The 10,999-nt window shown below is 37.4% G+C and overlaps 1 protein-coding gene across 1 annotated transcript in view; it reads left to right on the top strand.

Moving 5' to 3' along the window:
- Positions 1–10,999, top strand: part of LOC129565077 (neuronal acetylcholine receptor subunit alpha-7) — a 101,881-nt gene that overhangs the window by 81,981 nt on the left and 8,901 nt on the right. Inside the window, exons 12-15 of the mRNA XM_055439439.1 lie at positions 9,349–9,370; positions 9,454–9,541; positions 10,005–10,219; positions 10,392–10,559. Coding sequence (XP_055295414.1) covers positions 9,349–9,370; positions 9,454–9,541; positions 10,005–10,219; positions 10,392–10,559 — 493 coding nt within the window. The remainder of the gene's footprint in view (positions 1–9,348; positions 9,371–9,453; positions 9,542–10,004; positions 10,220–10,391; positions 10,560–10,999) is intronic.

Genomic DNA, 10,999 nt, shown 5'->3' with positions numbered 1-10,999 from the left:
AGCCAGGTGAAGAAAAACCCAACTTTTAAATTTTATAGTCGACTATATTTTTATAGTCGGAGCATTATCATCGGACCTTAAATTGCTTAAATTTTCCAAAAATACGTAGAAAAATTCAGGCGTCGAGAGCGCCGAATGCATCAAAAGCATTTGATCAGCTTATATATATATTGAAGTGCCACTTGTATTTAAAGCACTTTTTACCAATTTAAAAATATTAAACAATAAGATTTCAGTATTTATTCAACCGACTACAAAATATATTCAGTTATTTTGAGCACCCTTTTCCATGTTATTCTCAGTAAACATGTGTATTCAAGCGCTATATTTTTGAAATGACAAAAAATCGCTCCTTGGATTATTTTTTTTCGTGCCTTTCATATATACACGAAACAGTGTATTGTACACCATGAAGTTCATAATATGAACGATACACACAGTAGCGTACAGAACTTTTCTAACAAGAAAGTTACTCGTTTTGAGACAATTTTGAGTCTATTTCATTTCATCCTAAGAAAAGGGCGCCCTGGCAATTTCGCACCAGGGCGCAAAGAGCGCACGGACAGGCTCTGGTGGCTGTATCCCTTACTCTGATGCTGCCTTTCCAGTTTTGTTGATGATGATGTTTGTTTGTTGGTTTTCGCCATTTCAGTCGTTTCTGTCATGTATTGCTAAGCGAAATGAATATTTATTCAAGTACACATGACTTTGGTTGCACCACCACACATGCACACTAACGCGAAACAAAACTATTCTGCTCACATATCTGTCGTGTGCATACGAACATGGAACACAAAATGATCTGTCGTGCTAGATATAGCGAAAGAAGAAACAGAAGAGAAAAAAAATGGCAAAGGGAACGCGAGTGAGTGCGCGCGGGGATATTTTGATGTGAAACGTGGCGGGCACATGTTTGTGAAAATGAATAATGAAAATCTATTTTAAAATCCATCAACTAAAAACGTAATAACAGCGAAACGAACGAACGAACAAAAAAAACACCAACCAACCAACAACATACTAAAAGTGCCATGGAGAACAAAAACCAACTCTTTTCGAATCCCATTCCGTGCAAATAGCAATCGTTGGCTGGTGGTACTTGTGCATGATGTTCCAACAACATCGATTCACATGCTTTTTTGGCCTTTTTTATTTTCGTTCGGTTTTATGAGTTGCATCGTGCTCGCTTTCACTCACTCACTCTCGCGCGCGAGAGAGAGAGAGAGAGAGAGAGAGAGCTATTTGCGATTGTCACTGTAATTGTGTTCGGATCGCATAACCTTTAGTAGTGCGAATATTTCACATATTTCTCTTCTGACATCGCAAATAATTGGATTTCGATTACAATTTTTTTTCGTGTCTTGTTCGTTTTGTGTGTACATTTATCACACACACACACACAGCGCTATGCAGCGCAAGTGAAAAAGAGAAATGGAGAGTGTTTACATTTTGAAAATAAGAATGTGTACATTTTCACGCTTCACACGACATCGATACCACCACCTCCCTCGCGCTCGTCACACACGATGTACATTACAATTATAACACAATTCGATTCGATCCAATTGTTGCTGGTGTGGCTGCATGTTACAGTACCTTCTCTATTATGACAATATCGCTCGCCTCTTGTTCTTCGATCAGCCATCGATGACAATGTCATCGTCGTCGGCACATTCGCCGTTTTGCAGCTCGTTACAGCTGATGCTGATGCCATTTCTTCCCCAATCTCTCTTCAATTCGTTTTCTTTTCTATTGTAGAAACCGTATGTATTTAAATTGCAATGTGTTCTTTTGTTGATTTCTATAATATGTTCTATCAAGTGCCGGCACAAGTACGAACTCAATGAATTGCAGCATTGTCCATGAAAACTGTTCGAAAACTAAACGGATCACGGTTTTCATTTTTTTTTGTTCACCCCATCGTCATTAATTTTTGCTCAATCAAAACAGGACTCGATATAAGCACCAGAATTCAAAACAGAAATACAACAAGAATGGCAAAAGACAGAAGAAGCAATATCAATTTTCTTGTGTGCTGTGTGGGTGAGTGAGTGTGCATAAATCGGTTTTTGCAGTCACAATGGAAACAAGCTTGGAATCCGACGAGAAGAAGTGGACCAAAACAAAAGAATAGCTAGTTGGTTGGTTGGTTGCTCCATTGAAACTCGCTTGTTTCTATTTAATATATGCAGAGCGTGTTTTGAGCTGACGTCAGCAGCACTAACTAACGTCAGCTGCTGACGAGTATGCGTTGCGTTATTTTAACGCATCTGCAGTACAAAAATCTGGATACCAAGTCAAATTTCAATGAAGAGAACATGATATTTGACTTGGTATCCAGAGAGGAATATGAATTTTGAACTGCAAATGCGTTAAAACAACGCAACGCATAATCGTCAGCAGCTGACGTTAGTTAGTGCTGCTGACGTCAGCTCAAAACACGCTCTGAATATATGACATGATGGAAACATATACAGATTGTCTTAATGTGATTTCATTTCGAAACTTCCTCAAGAGCAACATTTCGATTATTTTACGCTTCATCATGCCAGGCATTTTATGGCAAAAATGGCAAAAGCATTCAAACATACCCACATAGAGATAGAGAGTCGAAAATCACACAGAGAAAGAGATACAGAACGTGGTTATGTGTGATGAGGGGGCGGCTGCATGCGTTTCATTCTATGACGAATATAATTTTGGCATTTTCAATTTTCGTATTCGTTTTCACTTTTTCATTTTCCATCTAGCGCTGTCAAGGTTCAAGCTTGACTGCACAGCAAGCAAAGCAACAGAACAACAGCTGTCATTTAAAACATTTGGATGATAGTTTTTTTTGTTCTCTATCACCATCTCACACTCTCTCTCTTTCTCTCTCTCTCTCTCTCTCTCTCTCTCTCTCTTTCTTTCGATTCATATTTCTTTGTCTGTTTGCTGATGTTTCGCAGCATTCGTTGTTTGATTCACCCCACCTCCTGCCATCTTACTATTTGTGATTCGAATAACTGGCATTTTATTAGTTTATTCATCATATGTTCTCTTTGACTCAAACTTTGAATGCTCATGACATACAGCAAATGACAACGATGACCATGATGATGTTGATGATGATGATGTTGATGATGATGATGATGATGAGAATGGATGAGTGCATAAAAAAAGTTCAAGAATATTACGAATACAGCAGGCAAATACGAAAAACCATAAAACTCAATACATCTCTCATTCTCTTACAGGATTTTAGCCATCCATATTTTTGAGAAGAGTTGTCAGTTTAATGACTAAACTTTGGTTTTGTGTGTGCTAAACGAGGTAAAATACATTGAAAATGTATACGCCAGGATTCTGTGTTGATCTCCTCGCCATTCGTCGTCGTCCTCTTCGTACGTGTTAAACGGGCGAGTTAGGCGGTTGCTGTGTTGGTTTGTGTGTGTGTGTGTGTGCGTGCGTGAGTGAGTGTATGATAGTCAATGTGTATAAAATGCTTAGAGCCGATATCATCAGGGTGGATTTGTTGTTGTTGTTCCTATTTTGTGGGTCGGATGAATTGGACTGGAAATTAAAAAGCTAGAACACAAGATATTTCATATTAAATTATAAAAATTGTATAAAAGGGAAAAATATTCCGTTTCTCTTCTTTCTTTCTTTCTCTCTCTCTCTCTCTCTCTCTCTCTCTCTCTCTCTTTCTCTGTGTGTGTCTCGTTCGTTTTGGGTTTCGGTCGGTTGGTTCTTTGCTGTGGTTGGTTTGGTTGCTTGCTTGCCCCGGTAATATTATGTCGATGTTATGCTATTGCCCGACTGCTTCTGTTTATTTATTTTCTCTTTCACTCTCAATGGAACATGGCTTGTCATGGACTATTGTACATTAAAATTTGAAGAAGAAAAAAAAATGATCTAAAAATATTGTGGGACTCCGACAAGCATTGAGTTTCCTATCGAATGGAATGAGTCCGAAAAGAGAGGCAAGAGAATGTAGGGAAAACCAGAACCTGCAAAATTATCGGTCGGATTTCAGTGTTCTTAAAATGATGGAAATTTGCGGGACAACCATTGACCACGCAAACAAAGTCCAATTGTTCTGCATGATTTTTTTTTGGAAGCTTGCTTTTTTCTCTCCCTCTCTATATGCGTGTCGATTCTCGTTGTGTTCTGCTGACAGGATAACGAGGATACAATTGAATATATTTGTGCGAAATGACACAAAATTTGAATAGAGTGTATGTGTGATTTTTTTTTCGTTCGCCTCTCTATTTCTCCCCTTCTCTCTCTCTCTCTCTCTCTCTCTCTCTCTCTCTCTCTCTCTCTCTCTCTCTCTCTCTCTCTCTCTCTCTCTCTCTCTCTCTTTCGATTCATTTTCATCGCCACTTTTTTCTACTTAATGGATGTACGAGAACGTTCTTGATTGTACATTGTTTCATTCTGGTTCTGTCGTTACTGGTTAGTGTGATGAAAATTGTACCTGAACTCCTCTGTTTCCCTTTTAGCTCCACAATTTTCATTCCCGGGTATTGCACGCTTCAAATATTGGTTGGTGGATTGCAAAATGGACGAAAACGGTTCAAAAGAGCACCACCGAAACACACACACACACACACACACACCGAGCAAAGTTTTTGTTCGTCGCCCCGAATGCATGTCGTCGTCGTTGTCGTCGGTGGTGCGAAAAGTTTTTCAACGCTGACATGTTCGTTGTTCAATGAACAATGTTCATGAAATTGCAAAACATTTTCTTCTTTTGGTTCTCCTTTAATTTTATTTCGTGTGTTTTTTTATTTGAGTGTATGTGTGTGTAAGCCCCTCGATTGGTGTGTAGCAAATTTTATTGCTTAATATGTCGTGCGTATATGTCAGTGGGATTGCGTGAAGAAGGAAATTAACTAGCGTCGGTGGTGTTGATGCTGGTAGTGGTAGTGGTGATGGTGGTGTCGGTGTGTGTGGATGATGTGACACACAACTGGTTCTATGGAATTTGAAAAGACACACGTATGTTGACTGTCGTCGGATGTTGAAAAATAGCTCCAAAATAATAATTAAATTGTTTTTACTGTTACATAATTTCATTCTGTCGCTTCGTTTTCGCTCTTTTGCTGTGTGCGAGAGTGTCTGTCTCAATACATGCCTTTCAATTACGGCCATTACGAACAATTTTACCTTTTTTGTTGTTGCCAGAGATAAAACTTTAACACACACTCATACATACACACTCACAATTTTTAAAATACATTCAACACACTGAACCGAGAAAACACACCAAGTTTTGCGACTTGCTACATTGAAAAATTGACATTAACATTCACTTACTCTACAGAACAACAACAACAAAAAACATATGTAACAAAGTTTGTTTGTAAATATATACATAAAATCTTTTTTTTCATCTCTTTTTTTCCCATTCAACTCTTTCTTTCGAAAGCAGAGAGAAAATTCTTGTAGAATAAAGTAAACGATAAACAGTCTCTCTCGTCCTTTTTTTCGAACAACTTGCACTCGAATATCGAAAAGCCAATCTGGCATATACATACAATATATATATATATATATATATAGGAAAATCGAAATCGCACAAATATATCGTCTAAATAGCATTTTGCAAATGTATTACAAATTTATTTATTTTTACTACTCTACTATCCACTCCTCTCTGGTACAGTTGTATACACAAATTTTTTTTAATTCGAAACACGAGCGTAAACTCATGTAAATGCAACCATACACGTATGCATTATGGATCATGCCGGATAGCTGTGTAATGCACAGGCACACATACATTCTCACACGTTGTGTACTTTGTAGAAAATAGATTTGGCCTTCACTCTCACATAAATGCACCATGTCGTCGCATCCGAAAACTTGCAACTGATTTATATCGCTGGTGTGTAAATACGTTTTTGATTAGATCCGAAAATACGGATTTTTTCTATTTTCTTTTGCGGTGTGACACACTTTGAGTATCGAGAGTGTGATTTAGCTGCGCTACTAACTGTGTGTTGAGCTGTTGTTGTTCTGCACACATTCTGATCAATTTTTCATTGAAAGGAGAAAAGGTGTATAGTTGGTTCTGGCAATTCGATATGTATGTACGTTGTTTTTTGTTTCTCTCGTCAATATTGTGTGTTGTGCTGTATTGTACAATTTGTGTGGAAAGCCAGTTTCATTCGAATGAAAACTCAGTCACTATGGACATCGGCATAAGCTGAGAGTGATGAGCTTTTCGCCGAATTCATGGCATGTACCAAATTTTACCATACACAAACACACATACACCAAACACAGAGAATGAAATCCACATTTATCTGCCAGAGCTAATATAATACGTGCACAATCGGTTAGCTTCATAATGTACTGATGATGCACTGGAAATGCAGGCCATCGAATGAGAATCAACGAAGCAAGAGATCTGTATAAAAGCCCTTATTTGAATAGAGACAAACTCGAATGAACATATATTTCGAAATAGCGAAACGAATGCTATTTTGTTGTTTGATATGATTATTATTGTTGTGTGCGACGCTTTGTTTCGAATCGAACCGAACATTATGCAAAATCTTCACATTTCGACAATAGCTTTGGGAAATGTATAGAGAACACATTTCGGCTAAGGATTAGGAAGAGCCAGAGAAAGTGTAAGAGAACGAGTGAACCGGTGTACACCTGTACGGAATGTCGTAGCACAAGTAGTAGCTATGCATATTATGTCATTTCAAGTTATAATACACAGCGAATGAAGCGATTACACTCAATAAACTAGATTTTGAAGGCTGGCAAACTGCTGCTATTGTTGCTACAGCCGTTTTCCCAAACAATGCCTTTCACATGTTCCACTCTCATTCTCTTTTTCTCCTACTCTGGCTCTTGCTCTAGCACACTTTGCCTCATACACACATTTTAGAGAACATGAATACGCAACGGTTGACGCAACGATTAGATCCCATTCGTCCATTTCTTTCTTCTCGTGCATTTCCATTTTGAAGCACGAGAGCGCGCGAGCAGAAAAGCAAAGAAGCACTTACACATCATATATCATCGAAATCAAGTGCTGCAAACGTTTTTCATTGTTATTACTTTTAGTCGCTGGCACTTTTCTTCATTCGGAATAAAAATAAAAATGAATATATGTTGAATAAAATTAATGAAAGGGGTTTTTATTCCTTCATTTTTTCCTCCCTCTCTCTCTCGCTCTCCTCCTTGTATGCGTGTATGAGTGCGTGTGTGCTTTTTGCAAACGAGTGGGTAATTTGTGTGGCATGTCACCAAACGCCATTCGTTGCTGCTGTTGCTGCCTTTTTTTCTGTTGGTTCTAATGTGAGAAATGTGGGTGCAATTGAGGCCGTAGCAAGTGCGGTTGACTGTTTTTCATACAGATATATTTTTGTAAATTACACATCCAAATCGAGTACATTTTCGGTTGGCTTTTAATTTCAATAGTGGATGTTTAGCATAAAATACAACCCAATTTCTTGTGAATTACTTATGGCGTATATATACACACACTCACGTTCTTTTATGCGCCACACATCACTGTCTCAATCTCGATTGTTCGCACTCTGTCGGAGTGCGAAATGAGAACCCATTGTACGAATATGTATGATGAACGAACGTAAGAAATGCCTTTTATTTGAATGGATGGATGCGTGTGTGAGTGTCTGTGCCAGTGGCAGTGCTGTACACTTATTGTAGATATTGTTACAGTTACAGTTACTAATATTGTTGATTATGATTGCAGCAATAATATTATCGTGTATTATCAGATCAATTTATTAAATTTAAGCAATACACTTTACTCATTCGATATATTTCCGCACATCTTTCACATCCCTGGCATATATACATACGTGTACTGAACCGTGCTGAATATATCCGTTATGTACACGATATATATCGCTCGTTGTTCTCGGTGTATATTTTTATAATATGGAAAATAAAAAAACCATTCGCTCTTTTTATCATTTCCATTGACATTGTAAATAATACTCAGTAATAATTCAGATAACTTTGCGGCTGTTGTTTTTTCCATTCTTTGGCCGCACCAAAAGAAAATCTCTGATTCCAAATTCTATTCCATTGTTTTTATTCCGTTTGCCATTTAAATTCGTACATATTTTGTGTCGGCTGGCGAGCACAGCCCGAACAAAAAAAATATGTTTCCACCATATTTTGTTATTTCTTCTTATTTCTTTCCATCTTCTTTCATTCACGTATATACATGCATTTTTTTTCTCTGTTGGATGATGTTGTTGTTTCAATATGAGAGTTTTGCAAATGTTTTTTGTTGAATAAAAAAAAAAACTTTTCTTATTACTTGTGTCTGTTTGATGTTGTCAAATATTATCATCACGCATAAACTTCTTCATTTTGTTCATTTCACTGTTGTTGTTGTTTTTTTTGTATCTCTGAATTGTACACAGTTTGTGTAAATAATGATACAATTTTTTTTATATAATCTATATATATTTTTGTATTTTTTTTTAAAAGTCCTTTTATGCCTTTCCTTTAGCTCATTTTAGTTGTACATTGTGTGAATATGTGTTGATATGTATATATATATTTTGTTGTTGTCATTCATTGTTGTCTGTATATTTATCATATATTCGCTAGCTAGTTTTCTCATTCAATTTGTACACATTTTGGATACATTTTATGTGACGGGAAAGCGACATCAAATGTGAAGTGCGGAGAGAATATGGTCGGAATTTCAAAATGGAAACTGTCTGTCTCTCATACACAGTAGCACAGTTTCACTTTCCGTTGTTCGGTTTCGAAGGGGCGTTTTGTGCAAAATGGAATCACCCCATCAAAGTTTTCCATCCATATCCAAGCACACACATTCTCTCTTTCCCCAAACTTTCAAATAATTCAATTAAAAATTGGACATTCAAGCGTTGATGTGCGTATTCTCTCTTCACATTTGACACCGTTCTCCGCCCCAACAACATATATGTATATATAGCATTTAAAGAAAAAAAAACAAGAATACCAAATATTTTCACTCCTCATAAATTAGATTTAGAACCATGAACACGTTTGTTTCAAACCAAAGGACCAGTAAACTAATAAATTTTTTTCTCTCTGTTTTGTTATTGTTTTTTTCCATCTTCGGTTTTTGTTTTTCAATTCGCACGCGATGTGTTACATTGCATTCGTTTGCAAACGTGTGAAAACTCTATTGGATTTATTGAATTGGATGCGGTTGATGCTGCTGTCATCGGTGCAATTATTGCTGATGTTGTTGTTACTCTGGATGTTGGCACGCGCTTTCCCTTGATCACATCGCATCAATCACAAATCGCGTGGTCATCATTTATTTCGCCTGTCGGCGCGTTTTCGATATGTGCCTTGCATCACCAACAGGATCTTACTTCAATTGCATCATGTATTTTTTTAGTCTTTTTTAACCCACTTTGATTGAGTTTTCATCTAAAATTATTAACCTTAAAATTATCAATTCGGTTTTAGGTTTATGGTTGCCTCATCGGTTGTGCTAACGGTCGTCGTGCTGAACTATCACCATCGAACTGCCGACATTCACGAAATGCCTCCATGGGTAAATGGACAATTGAATTAAATGTTTGCCTTTTGTTTGCTTTCGACGCTTTTTTTCTCGTTGTGCCAATCGACTTTATGATTAATTTTTCTTTGTTTGGTTCGATTCGGTTCGGTTTGATGCAGGGCCTAAAATTTCAAAATTTAAGAACATCCCGATTTTCAAATAAGAGCAACACTTTTCAAATAAGAGGATCCCGAATCGGGTAGAAGATCCCGAAATTTTAGGCCCTGGTTTGATGCTACAATGTACACCCATCATTTCGAAACATCACGAACTGAAACGTATACTACATTTTGGCACACACAAAATGCTCGCTGTTAAATACAAAACGATTGCAAATTGGATTTATCAAAAAAAAATTATATGATTGCTGCGTGCCCTTTTATTAATACACAACATTCTTGCTCTTTTTTTCTCTTTATCTCGTTGTTCTCTTTTTCTTTTTGCCCCGCGAGCGCAGATTAGAACAGTATTTTTGATGTGGTTGCCTTGGATATTGCGAATGGGACGGCCGGGTCGTAAGATAACTAGAAAATCAATTTTAATATCAAATCGAATGAAAGAATTAGAGTTAAAAGAGCGTTCATCGAAATCACTGCTTGCCAATGTACTCGATATTGAAGACGATTTTAGGCATCAAGGCCTCAATTCATCGCAAACTGCGATTGGTTCAAAGTATGTACCACTGAAAATGTTACAATGTATCTACTTGATGAAATTTTTTGGATTCGATTTAATTGTTTCCCTCTTCTTTTCTCTCTCTCTCTCTCTCTCTCTCTCTCTCTCTCTCTCTCTTTGTTTCATTCATGCCCGTGTGTATCGCTTTGCATCGTGTCGCGCCTCACAGTTTCGGAAGACCAACGACGGTTGAAGAACACCATAGTTCGAATTGTAATCACAGAGACCTACATTTAATATTAAAGGAATTGCAATTTATAACGGCTCGAATGCGACGATCAGACGATGAAGCTGAATTAGTTAGTGACTGGAAGTTTGCGGCAATGGTTGTCGACAGGTATGACAATTATTCAATTACACTCAATTTACCGTGCTACACATACACTCCTTCCTCTCTCTCTCTCTCCCTCTCTCGCTAATTATATCCAATTTGTGTTCTGCTCAATGCAAAATCGGTTGTATACAAAATGTTGTTGAACGCGACGATTAAGACTTGGGTTTCGACTCAATTTAATTTGTATGTGATACACGTACACACAAAACATCCTCAACTCATGCACCAAACCGTGTGCGCGCACAGTTGTCAATCATCAGCGTTTTGAAATGTACCGTTTTGTGTTCCGACCAAAGCTAAATCTGTATATGCATTCAGAACAGCATGTACAATCATCAGTAAGTCAGAGACGGATTTTGTGTGTGTGCGTGTGTTTGTGTGCAATTTGAAGACAATCGATTTTGCATAGAACAAAAGCTATTCTCTTCAGCAACTAGTTCATG

The sequence above is a fragment of the Sitodiplosis mosellana genome, unplaced genomic scaffold (genome assembly GCF_009176505.1).
Source record: "Sitodiplosis mosellana isolate CC-2019 unplaced genomic scaffold, AAFC_SMos_1.0 Smas_scaffold_2, whole genome shotgun sequence".
In the NCBI taxonomy this organism is placed as follows: domain Eukaryota; kingdom Metazoa; phylum Arthropoda; class Insecta; order Diptera; family Cecidomyiidae; genus Sitodiplosis; species Sitodiplosis mosellana.
Note: the sequence above shows the minus strand (reverse complement) of the source record. Positions and strands in the feature narration are given on the sequence as shown.